The 21056-nt window shown below is 38.7% G+C and overlaps 1 protein-coding gene across 1 annotated transcript in view; it reads right to left on the reverse strand.

Annotated features, from left to right (window-relative positions):
• The window catches only part of PRKX (protein kinase cAMP-dependent X-linked catalytic subunit), a 75604-nt gene that overhangs the window by 25548 nt on the left and 29000 nt on the right, over window positions 1-21056 (reverse strand). Inside the window, exons 2-3 of the mRNA XM_020786982.3 lie at window positions 4248-4416; window positions 798-1061 (exon numbers count right to left, since the gene is read on the reverse strand). Coding sequence (XP_020642641.1) covers window positions 798-1061; window positions 4248-4416 — 433 coding nt within the window. The remainder of the gene's footprint in view (window positions 1-797; window positions 1062-4247; window positions 4417-21056) is intronic.

Genomic DNA, 21056 nt, shown 5'->3' on the forward strand with positions numbered 1-21056 from the left:
AGAATGTGAGGCATGGCTGTTTTATTAATTAAGTGCCATTTCTGACATCAATCAAATCTTACCATCATGTAACAAGAACACAAAATGGAAGAGAACTTCAGAAAACAAAAGTGTTTCTCCCTCTTCAAAAATGTGTTATTGTTGAACCAATTCTGAACCTACCTGAAGGGCGCGAAGGGGTCACTATGCATAGTGTTATATGGTTTTATTCTTGCTTATTAGAATAACAGAGACACTAGCATTTAACACTGCATGCTTGTAAAGCTGCCCTGAAGATAAACTTCAGGAAGAATAAAATAGAACTGGGTACTCATGCATATACACAACTAAGTTAACGAATGAATTAAATCTAAGACTGAAATCTTGTTGAATAACCTACTGCAAGATGCAAAGTTGACAGTGTCAGCAGTCAGGGTGATTTCTGGTAATTAAAAACTTCCTACTTCTGTCTTGCTGATTTTCTGACTCCTGTATAATCCTATTCATTGTATAGAAACCATGAAAGCTGTGGGATTGAAACAGGAAGTCTCAAATTCCCCCCAAATTGCCATTGCTAAATGATGCTACTGATATAGGAATATTTCCTATAATTAAAGATTTCCTCCTGAAATGGATTACATATGAGCCAGAAAAGCAGCAGGAGTAGGAAATTTTTAATTACTAAAAATTACCCCATGCTGGTGTTGCTATGATTTGAGCCTATAGGTGTTTATCAATTTTATGGCTGATACAGCAGTTCTATATGAAGTTCACCTGTCCCCCTTCCCTCCCTTAAAAACCATTGTAAAAATGCTTACCTATCAACCAGCTTTTTAGCGAATCCAAAGTCTGTGAGTTTGATATGCCCCTCTTTGTCTAATAAAATATTTTCAGGCTTTAAGTCTCTGTAAACAATTTCTTTTGAATGGAGATATTCTATTGCACAAATAATCTCTGCAGAATAAAACAGTCCAGTGCTGTTATTAAAGCGTCCCATGTTGCGCAGGTAACTGAAAAGTTCGCCACCAGGTACATATTCCATCAACATATACAGAAAGCGTTCATCATGGTAAGTCCAAAATCTGCAAGAAAAGATTTACAGATGTTAAAAATGCTAAAAAGAGAAGACTATTAATGCAGAAACTATATCTTTGAGGATCTGACATACACACTTGTGACATAATTTCCAGTAGTAGTACTAAACGTGTAGTATAGTGAGAAACTAAATACAGTAGTTACTTGTTCGGACTACAACTGCTCTGATTCTTGGGAGTTGTTTTTCCTTTAAAAGTAACTTTTTAAACGTATTGAATGCAACATTTTAAACTAGCACCACATGCATGGACAATCATCTGAACACCTGAGGCTTTTTGCTGTTGTTTAGTCGTGTCCAGAGCACGCCAGGCCCTCCTGTCTTCCACTGTCTCCCAGAGTTGAGTTCAACTAATTTATCCATATTTGGCAGCCTCAGCACCAGACCTAGGTTCATGACTGAAGGTTACAGAAGTGTCACTGTTTGAACCTAAAGAAGACTTCCACACAGCCTCAGCAAAAAGGAGGAACTGAACTTTGCACAAACAGCACACACAGCACTGAATCTTCTGGGATTTTCTGGACATGAACAGATGCCAACCAGGGGCCACAGTGGGTTAATACTCAGGGTCTGTGCCCACAGATACAGTATAATTACTACAGAAAAGGGGCAGAAGAGAGATAGAGTGGGAGACAGCTAAGAAGTGCAGACTGCAAGAGTCTGTAAGAATGGCATAACAGCCCCCTCTGGCTGGGGACTTAAAGGTGTCCTTGACTGGTCAGCTACATGGACCTCTGCCATCGGACATCATATCAAGTGTCAAACATTTCCAGTATGAAGATCACTGAATATTCCTCTGAAGCACTGAAGCTGCTGCACAAGGACACTACATATAGTTACTACCTGTTGTATAACTTCAATTGCTTGAAAATGTGGGCTGGGAAAAAAGATAAGAGTTCACATCTAGTCCACATTTTCCGCTGACACAAGAGCCAAATCTCCATTAATTCAATGGGCCTAATCTAGTGTGATTAAGGGATAGAGTCCAACATCTGGATGAGCACACACCTACCTATTTCTGCATTAGTTTAAAGCCACCATAGGAGATAATCCTATAATTCTCAGCAAAAAAAATATTCTCCAGGTGTTTCTTTGCTTTAGATTGTCTTTAGCTATTATGTCTCCTAATAATTACTCAGTCTTTAACAAATGGTCTCAGAAAACTAACTTAGGACACCTAAAATGGGGTGTGTGGAGGTGCTTGTGCAACTGTCCCCGTTTTCCTTTGTACGCTCTAGCATTATAATTCAGTGGAGACTTCACTGTTGGACAGGAAGTACGATTTAGAATGAGCTTGCATGTCTTTGTTCTCTTCCTCTCCTTCAGCGTATCAGGGCGAAGTCTTGCTGTGCTGAAATTTCTTTTGCAATACGTACCCACACCCCTTTGTTTTTATCTACACTCACTTGTGAAATTCTGCCATTCCGGTGTTGTTCATTACTCCACCCATTACCACAAAACATTCAAAACAAGCACTAAAATATATACAGGAAAAGTTTTCACACTGTTTCAATAAGACAGGATTTGACTGTGTGGTCTTTCAAGTAACTGGACACACTACCAAGTACAACAACCGGTACTGAATACTTCTGGGTGCTCATATCATATTTTCCTGGAGGGAAACATACCCCAAACCTATTCCTTTGCAATAAAGACTATTGCCAACTTACATAACATTTCCATATTCAGCACTTGGAAGAACATGGGCATGCATAATTCAAAATAAAATTTTTTTAAAGATGTATAAAAAACATACAGAGCCATGGGTGTATCCATGGAAAAATATAACAACAATATAATGTTACATCTAACAAAAGGATATCAGCAATTCATGCCACAATTGTTCATAGAACTCTGTTCACAAGATCCTCCCACTGATTTAAGAGATAAAGATGAAACATATAAATCCCCCCTGCAACCCATGAACCTGTTTTAAAAAGTTAGGGGATGTTCTGTAACAGTGTGGCAATGGGTACCAGGGAAAGAGCAGCATTGACAAAAATAACATCTCCTTTCCTGTTTGCAATATGACCATCTGCTGGATCAGAGACTCTTTCAATAAATGGCGAGGTCGTAGCATGACATCTCGGAGTGGCAAAAACTCACAATTTAAGTCTAATGTCATGACAAATGTAGCCTGAGAGTACACAAAAAGAAGAGTGGAATTCAGTGGTACCTTAACTGCACTACTCTGAAAAATTCTGACTAAATTTACGCATCTCAAAGCTAAGTGTTTCTAAAAAAATCTCATGAATGTTTTTAGACCACTCAACCATGAGACCCACATTGTGGCCAAAAATCCTGTTGCTTATTGTAGTCTATTGCGCTAGAGTACAACCACTGAATCAATGGGGATGTGGTAAGTCACCTCAGTAAGTTCAACTGATTCAAAGGGGCCTACTCTAATTTTGACTTTTGGTAACATAATAAATCCCAGTTAGTGCAGGCCCATCTCAATCAACTGAATTTATGGAGGATGTGACTCACCAAATCTCCATTAATTCAATAGGCCTAATCTAGTGTGGCTTACTAAATTAACCAAAAGGATTTTGGCCTATTATTAAGAATAGTAAGCACTCTTTTCTGAAGGGTGGCAATTTCTGTCAATGGCTCATAGCTCATATATTCTTTTTCCTGTGTCGGGGCTGCGGGCAAGTCAGATGTGACACAGTTTGTGAGCATCTTTGCTTTAGGAAACAGCAGAGCATGTAAAAGAAACTTCTTTGGGACCCACAGATCTCACAATTCCACAGCCAGAAAGGCCTGTGGCCATGTCGTCTGAAGAAAGTGAGAGCAGCTGGTCCAAATAAACAAGGTTTACAAACTGAATGGACATTACTTTGGAGTGAAAGAAACATCATTATCATCAATAACAGCAAGAAAACTACATCATGCTGTGTGTAATGCTGCATATTAAGTGTCTCCCACATTCATCTCTTCTCTGTTGTATGAGAGTAGGAAAGGTGGGGGAGTGTGCGTGTGTGCGTGTGTGCGTGTGTGTGTGTGTGTGTGTGTGTGTGTGAGAGAGAGAGAGAGAGAGAGAGCTAGTTCTGTAACAAAAGTGGAAAGCAAGTTTCTTCTTTGCCATCTAAAGATGTTTAGATGAATCTGAACATAAAATTGAACATTAGACATGAATAGCAAGGGACAAAAACTAAACTGAGAGTAAGCTTACAGTCTGATCAGAAATGGATGATTAACTTCTTTCAAGACTGATTTTTCATTGTGCACATGCTGTTCTTGTTTTAGTCGGATGACATCTGGAATACTCATTACTTTCAACGCAAAGTAGTTTTTGGCTGATTTTTCTTTCACCAGATGAACCCGTCCAAAAGTACCTGTCCCTGAAATTGAAAAGCAATGTATGTTAATTGGGAATGGCACAGCTTGTAGTTAAAGCATATGATGAGGAATATACAAAGGGGGGGGGAACCACAAAAAAGCAATATAGTTCAAATTAGAGCTTTACAAATATTAGACGGCTTAGCAGGAACAGCTAAATCAGCTCCACCTGTGACTTTGCTTCTTTATAAACCAGGCACAGGGTTCTAATTTGCTTTTCTTTGCTGCAAATAGCAACAGAGCTGAGAGAGCAGACTTTTGGTATTTCAAATGATCACTGTATTCCCTACAATAGTTCCCAATCTTAGGTAACCCAGGTGTTCTTGGACTACATGTCCCAGAAATCCTAGCTAGCACAGTGGGTGGTAAAGGCTTCTGAGATTTGCAGTCCAAGAACACCTGGGTTATCCAAGGTTGGGAATCATTGCCCTAGGATCTGAACGTGCAAATGAATGACTTAAGAATGCATTTATCAATACTTCTTATTGCTCATATTTATGTGTTGGGGGAGAGTTTGTATCCTTTTAAAGCCCCTATGCTCAGGTAATTATGAGTACACAGACAAAATAAAGAAACCAACCAACAAATAGAAAACAAAACTAAAATTAAAAACAAATAATGGTAGCTTATAACAAAGCCATGGTGAAAGCTGCTTCATTCAGCAAGTTGACTGTGTGCATTGGCCCAACAATTCTGATGCCCCAACTTTTTTATGGACTCCAGTGACACACTGAAAATCTTCACAACAACTAATAGATTTGCTCCACCATAAGCAACACAGAGAACTGTTTTGCTCCAGCATACCCTCCACAACTACCCGTTATCATTAACCTCTGCTCTGCTTTTATGTGGAATCGTGCTTAAGTGAAACATAAGCAAACAGTCCCAATATCAAATTCACAAAGCATTATGAGTGTCTTTTACCAACTAACAGTACCCAGTACAATACAAGAGGATAAAATGTTACACATTTCTCTGGAAATTTACTACACATATCCATTTGTATCGCTGTGTAACAATATCTGCAAAGCAGTACACTACTGTTTATATTACTTCCATCTTTGATTGTATGGACAATAAATGTCAAATTATCTTTTCAATTAGCAAAGATTATTACAGTACATGTATGTTACTATAATTGTGTTTATGAGTGGATTTCAATTTTGCATACAAATCAAATTTCAACAATTGTAGAGGGATAGCCATCTTAGTTTGTTCCAGCACAAAGCACAAAAGAGTCTTGTGACACTATAAAGACTACTGGAAATAGGACTCTGGAGTTGCAAATAATGAAAAATAACAAAATAGTATTTTAATTTTTTTTAATTCTTTCATTCAATTCCAAATGACAGTCTGAAATCTGAATCATTTGTTTTAAGTGAGAGGAACCCTCAAATTTTGGATTTTACTTAGATTTCCTCATATGGATTACCTTTGTTTAACTCATGTACATAAAATCTCTTCATCCATTTCTAAAGTGAAACAGCACCCTCTCTTGTGCCCCAAAGTTTCTTATATGATATGAGAAGAATTTATGGTTGGTATGGTTAACACCAGGCACTGACAAGAGCCTGCCATGATCACTGCTGGCAATGATGATGAAAAGAAGTGTCATCCTATGTATGTCTGATTATGATGATCATCAGGATGATTTTTTTCTCATCTGTACTGTTTCTGCCTCCCCGTCCTGCTAATATGATGACAAATGCACACTTTAAGGTACCAGATGATTGATTTTCACCTTCTCGTGTACTTTGTTGTTGCTCGCTTTTGGAGTAGATGCCTGTCTTTTGCCTTGTCCCTGCTTTTCAGCAACAGCTTTGAGAGTTCTATAGGGCTTTATTTGGTCTAGTGCCATAAACATGACTGGCACCTGAGGCACCCCCCCTAAAAGAGCCAAAAATAAATGAAACCTGAACATTTTCCCATTCCACATCCCTAAAGACTAGGGTCACAATCGTACTGGTGATTCATGCATGCGTAACTAGAAACAGCATACTGCCCTATGCTGAAATGAGGCACTACATGCACATCAAGAGACGTACCAACTGTAGAGTAAGCATGCATTTAATAATACAACCATCCCCTTTTTTGCTACTGGTAACTTGCCAAGCTGAGTTATACGATTTAACTGATGATAACACAACAGAACCCTGGCCTCAAAGGTTTTCTTCTTCTTCTTCTTTGCTTTGCTTTTTGTTTTGTTCTGTTTTTCATAAGGTTTAGTGTTCAAATCTTATCTCATAGTCCTATCAACATTTCTGCAACAATTAAATATAAAAAAATGAAGAAAATGATAAAAAGCAGCCAACTGTAAGATTATTTTTAAAATACATTTAAAGTCATCAAATGTACTGTTTGGTAATGCCAATCCCCCATTCTTCATTCTGGCACAGGAACAAAATTGTCTACCATTGTTAACATTATCAGATGTTTCCCAGCTTTATACTTTTTTCCAGGCCAATTTACATAAGATATTGAAAACTACTGTACTGTAGTTTAAAAATACTATGGGAAAAGTAAGATTTAAGCTACTGATTATATTCATTCGAAACATATCACATTCTGTTCTGTAACATAAAGTAGTTCACGGGAATGAAAAAAGAACCAGAGGTCACCTTGAGGCAAGGTTAAAAGAAGGCACACTGATTTTCCACTCCACCCACATATTAATTCTTAAGAATATGCAACCCTTAGTTAACCACAGCTTTACTGCAAGTGCAAAAGGGACAGGTATATGCAATGATATAAACAGCACTGGCAAGAAGTGAACTCTCATGGCCTTTCCAGCTCTCAATATAAAATTCCAACTTATACATTCAATTAAATGATCCCATTAAGGTTCTTCGATGTAAAGATCAAATTGAGGCTCTATAGACCAGTGGTCCCCAACCTTGGGCCTCCAGATGTTCTTGAACGACACCTCCCAGAATCCTTCACCACCACCTCTGCTGGCCAGGATGTCTGGGAGTCCAAGAACATCTGGAGGACCAAGGTTGGGGATCACTGCTATAGACTGTTCTTGAGTGAAATACTTTCTTTCATGCAATCCACATGATTGAAACTTTTGAATCCTTTCACAGCTACACCTTTAAAAAAAAGTTGCCAATACAATACAATGAATGAACCATAAACAGTGGCATATATGTTAAGCCAAATTAATAAAGAAGAGGGGATGATAAAATTATTTTATTACCACAATTTCAATGGATATCACTCTACACAGGGCTGTTAATATGGTATTTTAATTAATTTATCAAAAAAAGCAAACAGAGAAAACAATCAGCCAAAGCCACACTCCATTGTTCTACTCTTTACGAACGGCACTGCTTTAATTTAAGCATGGAAGCTGTAAAAGGTACTCAGAAAAGGATTATTAATATAGTCAACAAAATTACCTAACCACCTTGAGAAATTTAACATGTGATTACATCCCTTAACACTGCTTGTGTTGTGTGAACATACCAGTAAACCTGGTGGGCTTGCTGAGTAACAGTTTTTGTCATCACAATACTTGTGTAACACAGCTGTTCATCAGTGAACAGTACAATTCTGGATCACTCCGAGTGGAATTCAACTTCTTAACAATACAGTTCTGCTAACAAATGTTAAACATAAGCTTTTAAAAATATCACAAATGCTAACAAATATGTTGAGAAATCTGAAGATAAGAGTTACAGGAGATGCAAATGAAACCCATGAGGTGCAACATTATGTCTTCTAGAGCTGTTTGCAAATAATAATAATAATAATAATAATAATAATAATAATAATAATAATAATAATAATAATAATAATAATAATAATAATAATAATAATAATAATAACTATTACTATTACTATTACTATTATTATTATTTTAAAAATTAATCAGTTTTAGTACCAGTGTAGTAAACCTAATTTTTCCACATTTATCGCAACACTTTATAGTGGGATCTCAGGAGTTGAGCAGCCTTCAGGCAACAGATCCTTTTACTAGAAAAAAGAAGGATGTACAACCAAAAATTCTCTCATAGCAGTTTGCTAGTGATGAAAGCTGTTTCTTAGGATCCTGGTAAATTATAGACTACAGGGCAATCACAGGCTGGGTCACAACTGGACAAGGTCTCTGACAGTTCCAAGGAGATGGATATTCACACTTGGTACTGGATTACGTATAATCTTCAATCCCACTTTCCTAAATGATGGATAGTGATAAACTTGCTCCAAGCAAGGCTCTAGTAGCCTGCTCTAGTAGCAAACAGAAGTGATTTGGCTAACATCTACAAACAGTTTGACATACTTTATTTTCGGACATGTGGCAAGCATACATCTTGTTTTCTGTGTTTCGGGAGGAAACAGAGAATCCCATAACCATGCAAGAATGCATAGTCTTTCAAAGCACTTTTCTGTCCAAAACAGAAAGACCAAACAAGGTCAGGATTTTGAAAATAAACATATTACTACTATAACAACTAGTGAAGAAATTATCTGTCTGATTTCAAATTAGCACAGAGAAACATATAAAAGGCAAGCTCTTTTGCACAGTACTTCATTTTCTTTTGAGGAGTTAAATCCATTTTACTCAACTCTATTTTCCTCTGAGGAAAAAGCAGAAATTATTAAATCTGCCAATGGCAAAAGTTGCCACTATAATGACAAAGAGTCAAACAACAATGGTCAACTCACATACCTTTCCAAAGTTGTGATTTTAATTATATGCCTGCCTGAAGCACTAATTTCACTGTTGCATTTACAGAGGACGCTATGCTGAACTCATTTTAACCATACCACAACATGAAGATAGCTTTGTTACTCATAGGGACATGAAACATGAATTAACAATGCAGTAACCATTTAGCGTGTCTACTTCCAGTCTGTCTTCTTCCTGCACTTGAATTTCTAGCCTTATGAGACTTTTTTTTGGTACAACACAGTACTAATGCTCTGTAAAGGATTGTGTTTCTATAGCAGTCTCTTCTAATCTGCAAATCATCCAATGGAGTTTTTGTTTTCAGGCAGCATACACAAAGTAAACAAATGAATAGTATGCTGTACATATTGAGTTGCCTTCTTTCTCATCTCAAAGAGTCATTTACTTCATTCTGGAAAATCTCATTTTAATCAATTAAATAAACAATTTAAAATTATTTTTCCCTGCCGTTCTCCTTAAAAAGGTGGCTTACATAATTAAAATATAATATTTAAAAGCTAGAACTGTAAGCATACAAATATTTAAAAGAATCAAACAAATACCACACTAAACATGATTCAAAGCACCAAGGCACTCCATTAAAAAAACCCCTCTTAAACAGCCAGTCACTGCCTGAAGAGAAAGGTCTTTGTTTGCTTTTGGAGATGGAGACAATCTGGTCTCCAGTGGGAGGGAGTTCCAGTGTCTGGGTGAAATGAGAAAGGCAGACCTCTCTCATGTGTCCACCAAATGCACCTGTAAATGTAATAGTTTCCCTGTTCATATAATAGCCTGTTTAGTTAAGGAATTCATTTCAAATATGCCAGATCATTATAGTATAGCATGCAACTTGTATAGTACAATGGTAAGAGTAGTGGAGAAGGACTCAAACAATCTGGAATAAAATCCCCACTTGGTGATGAAATTCCACGGGTGACCTTGGGTCAGTCACACACTCTCATATTAATCTAATTCCCAGGATTACACTGAGGTTAAAGTGGGAAGAAGGATAGCTGTTTACTGCACCTTAAGTAAAGAGACAAAATCTATAGGCTGGCTGACTGCTGAAGGGTTTTTCTAAAGTGGTCTGTTTCATTCACTATAGTGATATAAGTTGTACTTTATTATACTTTATAAAGGGACGTGGTGGAATAAAGGGACGTGGTAGCGCTGTGGGCTAAACCACAGAAGCCTGTGCTGCAGGGTCAGAAGACCAAGCAGTCGTAAGATCGAATCCACATGACGGAGTGAGCACCCGTCGCTTGTCCCAGCTCCTTGCCAACCTAGCGGTTTGAAAGCATGTAAAAATGCAAGTAGATAAATAGGGACCACCTCGGTGGGAAGGTAACAGCATTCCATGTCTAAGTCGCACTGGCCATGTGACCACGGAAGATTGTCTTCGGACAAAACGCTGGCTCTCTATGGCTTAGAAACGGGGATGAGTACCGCCCCCTAGAGTCGAGCACGACTGGACAAAAATTGTCAAGGGGAACCTTTACCTTTACCTTTATACTTTACGTCCTTCAGTAGCTGAAATATTTAAGGTCTGAACGAAGAGTCTGTGTTGCTTTTTCCTCAGTGCTAACCATTAAACCAGGAGCATCTCATTTCACCTACGTCAGTTGGCTGCATATGTAGTAAAAAAGCAAAACAGCAGAACAAAAAAAGAATTTATACTATTATCTTGGTTGAGATTCAAGAAATATACAGTAGTCAAGCATTCAAGAGATATAATCAAATATGATGGAAGCATCAGCTTTATGCATTCCTGAAAGCAAATGCAGAAAGTTAGATTCAGGATTTTCCTAACAAAGAAACATGGCAGACTATACAAAAGATTTTTTTCCTGCCTAGACTTGTACATCATGCCAAGTCCAACATAGACATCTTTTAGCTACCTTTCAGTTTAATTGGAGGCATCTCTGTATCCCACACAGACATGCTAGTTACAAATAGATGAATTACTCATACTCAGTTTGTGCATAAGCTTGGAATATCCAAACTTAATAAAAATTATATATGTTTTGAAGTACCAAACAATTCTAAAGTTACTTTAGATTGAAGTATGAAAAGTGAAGCAAGTAAATAATGTCCTATATCTTTCATAATGGAAAAGTACCTCTGATGAGAACATCTGGACACTTCCTCTCTAAAAAAACAATCACAATGGAAATGAGATATTTGATAATACGTGTAATTATGGCAGCGAGGGTACTATTTTTCAAATATTGGAAGAAAGAAGAGGTCTGGAGGAACTGACAGAAAAGAAAATGGAAGTGGTGGGGATGGATGTACTAACGGAAGCACTAAATGAAAGATCGTCTCAAAAAGGACTTAAAAATGGGAAGAGTTTTATAATTGGATACGAAATATGGACTGGAAAGTATAGATAAAAGAAATATGAGAAGGTTCAAAGGAATGGGAAGAGCTGTAAAGATAAGAGAGTCTGGAAAAATTGTTAGTTGGATTATTTATGTGATTTCCCTTTTAACATAACTAACTAAGTGGATGCACTTAAGAGTGAAACAGCACTGTCGTTGCAAGGCAGGTATTTCTGTCCTTCAGCACTAATGGAAACAAACAATCTCTAAACCAAGGACCCTTCTTTACTATTCTGATTACATTTGGATTTCTTTCCCTTCCCAACTTGAGCATGGATTATGCAAAGTCTTAACCACTGAGGTATACATCATGCAAACACTTTCCCAAGCTTTAAGGACAAGCAAAAATTTGAACATTGGTCTCTATTTTTTTTACAGGAACCAGCTATCCGCTGCTCTGTAACAATGATAATAATTTCCCCAAAGTAACTATCAAACAATGTTTCATACTCCTAGAAAAATGAACAAGTAGATATCTAGAACTGGGGTATGTGCCCGCTTTCTTTTCAAATATTAGATAGCAGAGCAGATCATTAGAAAAATAGTTGCTGCTTGAAAGCTGGCTGGATAGTCCAGTGGTTTAGGTATCTGGCTATGGAGCCAGAGGTTTGGAGTTCCCCACTGTGCCTCCTGTGAACAATGGAAACCTGTGTGCCCTTAGGCAAGCTACACAGTCCCCAGGGCACCCCCAGGAAAAGGGAATGCTAAAGCACTTCTGAGTACTCTTTACCTAGAAAACCCTGAAAAAGGGTCACCACAAGTCAGATATTCACTTGACAGCACATGATTATTTATTTATTATACCCTGTTTCCCCGAAAATAAGACCTAACGTGAAAATAAGCCCTAGTATGATTTTTCAGGATGCTTGTAATATAAGCCCTACCCCAAAAGTAAGCCCCACTTAAGTGAAACCCTGCCTTCCACCACTGTGCAGCAACCAGAAGATGATGACATGACTGTATTTGAATAAATGTAGTTTGTTGTACATGAATTTTTTTTTAAAAAAAAATGTGCTGAAAATAAGCCCTAATGCATTTTTGGAGCAAAAAATAATATAAGTCCCTGTCTTATTTTCAGGGGAACATGGTAGAAAGCATAGGGCATAATGTGAAGTCAGCTAAATGAGGGTTGATAAATGCCATCAAATCAAGTCTTTCAAGGTATGCAGCTGATACAGTTGTTGCACTTGGCAACCTTGGAGAAAACATACCTTTGGCTTCGAAACTGGATATTGTTGTGGACTCTGGACCTTTTCCACAGTGTATATACAAACTGCAATGTTTTTCAAGTTTGAACTCAGATGAACTCAGTAGAATTAGAAGGCTAACTATTACTTTATAATAGTTATTTTAAACAAGAATATCTGACCTAATAATCTTAACTGGACCCATTAAAAAAAGCAAACAAAGGTCTTGGAAAATACTACATTTTTATTGCTCTTGGAAGAGAGCAGTAAAAAACCACTTTGTTTTATATTGAAATCATGTCCTGCTTTGCCAGTATTTTATAGCAGCTTATCTGTAGAAAACCTTAAAATATCACATAAAATGATCTTCATTTTAATGAAGCACCAGTGCAGGAACTGAATTCTTTCACATGTAAATATTTTAGCTCCATGTTTAGTGAAGAACTACTGGCTGGCAATCCAAGTCACACTGCAAACTGCTGTATGGTGACAGACCCGATACACAGCTATAAATGCTAAGCAATATATGTTGATTATATACTTGAAACCTACATCCATCACTGCTCAAATTTTTCAGATACGACAGCAAGCACTGTTTATATGACAGTGCTCAAAAATTACTATGTGGACAGCATTTATATCCAGAACTTGCAGTTATTTCAGCAAACACCTGCCACAAAGGAAACCAGACCTGCAATTTAGCAAGATATAATGGATTGAACTCGCATATGTTAAATCAATTTGTCAAGGAGACAAATCTGAACTCTGAATCCAAAGTACTACTTATAGAAGGCAGAGTAATACAAATATAACAGACTCATACTTGATATGTTAATTATGATGTTTCAGAACACAAAATGTCTGTGAAGAATACAGACAAATTTGAATTGATAAGACTTGAATAAGTTTTTCTGAAAAAGACTGTGCAGCTGATATCTCTGCTGAACAGAAGTGCTGTATTGCCTTAGCATTTTCTCTACTTCAATACAACTTTTTTAATGGATGGAAACATCAGGTGGATGTACTGCAGCAAAACCAAATTAAACACTCTCAAAAATAACTACTGTCTAGCTTACTAGCTTTTGTTGTTGTTTAGTCGTTTAGTCGTGACCCCATGGACCAGAGCATGCCAGGCCCTCCTGTCTTCCACTGCCTCCCGGAGTTGGGTCAAATTCATTCTGGTAGCTTCGATGACTCTCATCCTCTGTCGTCCCCTTCTCCTCTTGCCTTCACACTTTCCTAACATCAGGGTCTTTTACAGGGAGTCTTCTCTTCTCATGAGATGGCCAAAGTACTGGAGCCTCAGCTTCAGGATCTGTCCTTCCAGTGAGCACTGAGGGTTGATTTCCTTTAGAATGGATAGGTTTGTTCTCCTTGCAGTCCAGGGGACTCTCAAAAGCCTCTTCCAGCACCACAATTCAAAAGCATCAATTCTTCGGCGGGCAGCTTTCTTTATGGTCCAGCTCTCACTTCCATGCATAATGAGAAGGTGGATGCCCTGCTATTTGAAGAGGTTACAATTTCATATTCATTTTTTTAAAAGAAAAAAAATACAAATCATTGTTTCTCCAGCTACAATGTACAGATTTCAGATCACTAGGCAGCCCCTAAGGGCAAAATTATACATGTGTGAGAGAGACTTGTAACTGGATGTTATCAAAAATTATACTGAAAAGTTGTATCATAAATATTGTATCTGTACCTCAGGAGGCAAGAGCACTGTGGAGCACATTTTAAAAAACCTTATGAAAACCACCATTGGAACATGCTAAGCACATCCTGAATTAGGGAATAATTTAGCATGGCACATTGATAGTGACAAAACAGGCACCAACATCAATGAGGTGCTGGGAGGATGGTGGACATGTTTAGAAAGTTACAAGGAAATTTTCACAAAAGAAGAGGTATGTATGTGGATCAGAAAATATTTATTTTGAGATTTTCAGATTGTGCACCTGCTAGTCTTATTTATGGACGTGGGTTAATATTTCACTGAGCTCATTTTAAAAAAATAAGAATATACAAGAATTAAAAATATTTTCACAGGTTCAACAGAAATTACTGAAATTTTGTTGTAGAAGATACACATGAAATGGGGAAGAAAGCAAAAGTAACACATCTGCCCAGCCAGCAAGAAGCCTCTATTCATTGTGTACAGTGTTGCATGGACACAATGAGCCAGAAAGATTATTCAGTGAGTTAGGTATTGGTTGGGAGCTTAGTTCCCTGCAGTGCCTTCTCAGGAGAAGAGCCAACCTGTATAACCAAGGGCATGCTACATATACTCAGGGATGTTCTCAGGAAGGAATGGTGAACCACTTCTGAGTACTGTATACTTGGGAAAAACTGGAAAGGGTCAAGAGTGGTTTAGGTGTCTGGGTGTGGAGCCAGAGGGTTGGCAGTTCGATTCCCCTCTGTGGGTCCTTGACAGGGGCTGGACTTCAGTCCCTTCCGGCTCTGCACTTCTAAGATTTTATATATAAGATTGATAATTCTTTATTTATTTATTTTACCCAAATAATGTTTTAAACATGACCAATTTAAAACACATGGTTGTTGTGGGTTTTTTGGGCTCTTTGGCCTTGTTCTGAAGGTTGTTCTTCCTAACGTTTCACCAGTCTCTGTGGCCGGCATCTCCAGAGGACAGGATTAGCATTCTGTGCTCTGGTGCGGTTTGTTTGGGAGTAGAGTATTTATGGCTGTGATATCAGTTTGTGTCCTTTTCAGGAGATGGGTGATTATGGTGATCAATGTGTTTTTGTTGGTGGTGTATTTCTGTGATAAGGAGAAGGGATTATTTGTCACTGTGACTGATGGATGTCGTTATACATTGGCTGGTTAGAGTTCGGTGACCTTTTGCACACTGTATTTTTCAGTGCTGGGAGCCAAGTTTTGTTGAGTTTCAAACTTTCTTCTTTTTTGTTGAAGTTCTGCTGATATTTGTGGGAACTTTCAGAACGTCAACAAAAAAAGAAGAAAGTCTGAACAAAGTGGTGAAATGTTAGGAAGAACAACCTTCCAAACATGACCAAAGAGCCCGAAAAACCCAAAACAACCATTAGATCCCGGGCATGAAAGCCTTCGCGAATACAATTTAAAACACAATTTATAACAAATTTAAAGCAATGATAAAATATGTTACATTTCCTACTAAAAACGTCAGGGCATAAGCAGAAACCATTGTTTAGATGAGTAAACCAGTTAAAAAAAGAAAGTTTTCACCTAGCAGAATGACTGTAAGGAGGGGCCAATGGAGCCTTGTGTGGGAGGGAATTCTCATAGACTGGAAATTCCTCCTTTCCTCTGACAGGCTCCCCATCTTTCTAACATGGCAGCTGTTAAGTTCAGGCAAGCACAACTTCATACTATAGATGTCAGAACATAGTGAATTTGGTTTCTTCTCTTTTTAAAAATACTTTTAGTTTTCATTTTTTGCTATCTTCTCAGGAATAAAAAACAACAAAACTTAAGAGATGCTAGACCTCAGAGATTTCAGCTTTATTTCTAATATTTTAAAAATCAAAATAGTTAAATTTCTAATTATTGTTTAATTAAACTATTTTTAAAACTGTATATACACTACACAGGATCTTATGAGGAAACAAACATAATATGATTTATATTCATAAATAAACAAAAGTTACTTTCTGTCTGTAAAGAAATCAATAATATAATTACTATTTTTTTCAAATGTTTGCAAACTTTCTGTTTCGACTGAAAGCTCTCTCAACCCCTCTCATAGCTTCACATTCATAGAAACCCCAAGCTCAAACTGGTGGGTGGGGAAAATACTCCCATCTGATTTTTCCTTACTGTCTTATTTCATATCAGCTCAAATGTGAAAAATGACTCTAAGGGCAAATAATCTCCAATTCTCCCATGAAGGTACTAATGTATAGAAAAACAGGGTTATCTGATAGAACTAAGATTTATCAAGCAATATCAGAGGCATGATGCTCTAGGTAGTTCTAACGAACTCCTGAAGAACAAACACCAACATAAAGCATTCATAATAGCTAGAACACTGCTCAGATTTTCCAGATTAGGCATCCTTCAGTCTCGAGAGACTATGGTAATATACTCTGTATGGAGGACTTGGAACAGCATCTAGTGTGGCTGAGAAGGCCAATTCGAGAGTGACAATCCCTTCCACACTGAAGACAAATACAATCTGTACCCCATCCAGCTCCCTCATTTTGCTGGTTTCGTGACTGCCTCTTTGCCTTGGCCTGCTGGACAAAGGTCTCTTCAAATTGGGAGAGGCCATGTTGCATCGCCTGCCTCCAGGCTGAACGCTCAGATGTTAGGGTTTCCCATCTGTTGAGGTCCATTTCTAAGGCCTTCAGATCCCGCTTGCAGATATCCTTGTATCGCAGCTGTGGTCTCCCTCTGGGGCAATTTCCCTGCACTAATTCTCCATACAGGGGATCTTTTGGAATCCGACCATCAGCCATTCTCACAACATGCCCAAGCCAACATAGACATCTCTGTTTCAGTAATGTATACATGTTAAAAATTCCAGCTCAATCTAGGGCTACTATATTTGGAACTTTGTCCTGCTAGGTGATACCAAAAATGTGTCAGAGACAACACATATTGTGTAGCTAGAACACTGCTACACAAATCATTAATCCCATAAATCCATTCACTGTGTCACAATCCTGTTCATTCAACATGAGTCTTCTATTTGAACAACATTACTGTGAATTATTTTTACTATTAGTTTTGCACTAGCAAATCATTAAAATGAAACATATATCTATCTATTAATTCATACAATGTCATTTTCAAGGTCTTAAGTGACCAAACCAACAAGAAAAGGACATCACAATTTTACAAATAAGACACAGCAAGATTCCAGTTAATGTTCCTGAAATATACTGAAAAACCATATTTCCACACAATATTCTTCAGAGATCCAAAACATAATAACCAGATCACCAGTGGTACCCCAGAAATTTGTTTTTGCATCAATAAAAGTAATCACAACATTTTAAAGAAGTAAAGAAGAACATCTGGAGGCTTAAAGTCAGTCTTCCTAAGAAGAAACAGGCTATGCAGGCTATGTTTTGTGTTAGAATAAAGTCTATCTTCCCTCATTAGAATTTGTTTAAACTTTCAAATCTTCAACAGAAGCCTTGGGGAGGCAGACACCATTCTGAGAGGTAGTTAAATACATGGTTTTTGTGGGGAAGGAATAGGATCTTATAGTATTTGATGAGCTGCATGCTGCATATTTAGATCTTTAAGCAATTGTCTATTTCACCAGAGGAAATTACCGTATTTTTCGCACCACAAGACACACTTTTTTCCCACAAAACAGGGGGGTGGAAAGTCTGTGTGTCTTATGGAGCGAAGAAAACAGATTATATTTTCCTGTTTTCTTCTCCTAAAAAATTGGTGCGTCTTATGGAAAGGTGCGTCTCATGGAGCGAAAAATACGGTAAAATAGACACAAAAATGGGAGATGGTAATAAAATTCTACTGCAATTACCTCAAATGATTTTATGGGAAAGATGTGCAGCACAAGAAGAAGGATAGAGTCCAATGTGTTGTGGAGAGGCAAAACCCGAGCAACATCTGCCTACAACTGTGCTTTAAAAACATTCACACAATATATCAGACAGGTAATCCAAGTCATTGTGGTCAGTAATACTGAGTAACACAAACATCCAGGTAAAAGAACACTCATTTACGTGCAGTCTGTCCAACAACGCTATGCAACCACAGTTCCTTGTCCTTGCAAGGAACACAAACAGGAAGCCAAGCCAGCCAAAATTGTAACTTTAAAAAAATCACCACACACATCTGTGACAAACCCAGACCTACTGGGATATGCCACAGTTTCACTAAGCTGCCACCAACCATTCCCTATAAGAAGTCACACAGACCAGGGATGGATTTTTAACAAATAAAAGAACAAGGTTTATTAAATAACACACAGGGAAAAATAAAAGGATCAAGTGAATAAGATACAGTAACGTGGCTTAGTCTCAATCATACATACACACAGTTTGGTTCACACAGAACACTTAACTTGAAGCACAGACCCTGAACCTATCAGTTCTGGCTAACCATACAGACACCTGAACCTATCAGGTTGGTACTGACTGACACACAGTAGTACCCTGTCTGACACACAGACTCCCACTCAAGCTTCTTCTCTCAGCTCTTCTCCAGCTTCTTCTCCAGCTCTGCTAAACTTCACACAGGCTTCACATATATATACAGTACAGCCCCTCCTCCTGATGTCCCGCCTTCCACTCCCCATAGGATGGAACTTTCCCTCCAAACCCATGACAGACAGGTAACATCAGTGCTGTATGTAACACCTCCCCTCTTTATAAGTTGTTTTGTAGGGGGAAAGCTAAGGTGCTTTTCACCAAAAAACAACCTGGACCCAAAACAAACAAAAACAGTCATATAATAACATACAATACCATACTTACTTATACTTACACTCTATTAGGCATTTAAACATTTACCATTAACAATACATCCAGTTACCTTTATTCATACAAACCAACATGTTTAATAAACAGACACATTTGACTTTTTGTCATCAAAATTTATACATAGTCCATGTTTCTTTCGCCGTCTTCATTCTTCAGGTCTTCTTGACAAGGCGTCAGCAACACAGTTCACTGACCCTCTGACCACCTTCACTTCAAAGTCATAGTCTTGCAGATATAAAGCCCACCTCATAAGTTTACTATTGTGAGTTTTCATTGTCTTTAACCATTGCAGTGGTGAATGGTCAGTGCACAGAATAAAATGTCTTCCCCAGATGTAAGGCTTGGCCTTCTGGATCGCGTAGACTATGGCCAGGCACTCCTTTTCCACTGTTGCCAAATGTCTCTCACCTTTCTGGAGTTTCCTACTCAGGTAGGACACTGGATGCTGGTCACCATTCTCATCCTCCTGGCAAAGAACTGCTCCTACCCCGCTGTTAGACGCATCGGTGTAGATGATGAACTCCCGGTCGAAGTCTGGAGCACGCAGCACTGGATAGTTGATGAGCGCCTGCTTCAACCTCTGGAACGCCTCCTCACAGTCGCTGGTCCACGGGATGCGGTCATCAGCCTTCTTCCTCGTCAGATCGGTCAGCGGAGCCGCAATCTCGCTAAACCTCGGGATGAACTTTCTGTAGTAGCCCACCAACCCAAGAAATGATTTGACTTTTTTCTTGGTGTTGGGTCTGGGCCAATCACGAACTGCTTCTATCTTGGCCTCGAGGGGTTTTATCACTCCTCCCCCTACTATGTGACCCAAGTATTTTATTTCTGGGCTACCCAGCTGCAGTTTGTTCTCTTTGCAAGGCCTAGGCCAAAGCACTTCCTCCCCTGGGTTAAAGTGCCTCTCCCTGCCTTCCTGGTCATCCCAAGCTTTCTTTCTGACCTTTTGAGCTTGCAGGGTCTCTGCTGCTAGCTCTAGGTTTCTCTTTAGGTCATTCCTTAAAGAGTCTATATATGTCACAACGTCTTGTGGGTCATCCTGGGTGATCTGCTCCCAATTTTGTTTGATCAAATCAAGGGGCCCTTTCACCCTTCTCCCAAATAAAAGTTCAAACGGACTGAACCCGGTACTGGCTTGTGGCACTGATCGATAAGCAAACAAAAGGGATTGCAGCTTCTGGTCCCAATTGTTTGGATTCTCTGCCAAGTAAGCCCTAATCATGCGCATTAGAGTCCCATTGAACTTCTCAGTTAACCCATTACTTTCAGGGTGATAGGCAGTGGTTTCCTTGTGCTTAATTCCACAGATTTGCCATAACCGTTTCATGAGCTTCGATGTGAACGATGCGCCCAAATCTGTGATTATTTCTGAGGCAAATCCCATCCTGGACATATACCCCACCAAGGCATCTGCCACTGTGTTAGTTTCAATGTTAGTTAAGGGAATGGCTTCAGGGTACCTCGTGGCATGGTCCACAATGGTGAGAATGAACCTGTTCCCCCTCTTTGTGGCCTTGGGCAAAGGTCCCACAATATCCACCCCTATGCATTTGAACGGAGTGTCAATCACAGGCAAAGGGCACAACTTCGCTTTGGTCCTGTCGCGGCTATTCCCCTGCCTTTGACACACATCACATTGTTTACAGAACTCCTTGATCTGCTTCCCTATGTCAGGCCAGTAAAAATTCTGTGTGATTCTCTGCTGTGTTTTGTTCACCCCTAAGTGTGCAGCAAACATGTCAGAGTGCCCCCTTTGTAAGATCATGGGGCGATACTTTTCAGGTACCACTAGCTGACTTCTGATCCCATCTCCCCCTTTTGAGATATTCCTCAGGGTCTCTCTATACAAAATCCCCTTTTTCTCTAGAAATCTCACTGGGGTTTCAGGTGTTAGCTGGGCGTCAGTCACCTGTTCAAAACACTTTTGGAGAGTGGCGTCTGCCTTTT

This window comes from Pogona vitticeps, chromosome 3 (genome assembly GCF_051106095.1).
Source record: "Pogona vitticeps strain Pit_001003342236 chromosome 3, PviZW2.1, whole genome shotgun sequence".
Taxonomy (NCBI): Eukaryota; Metazoa; Chordata; class Lepidosauria; order Squamata; family Agamidae; genus Pogona; species Pogona vitticeps.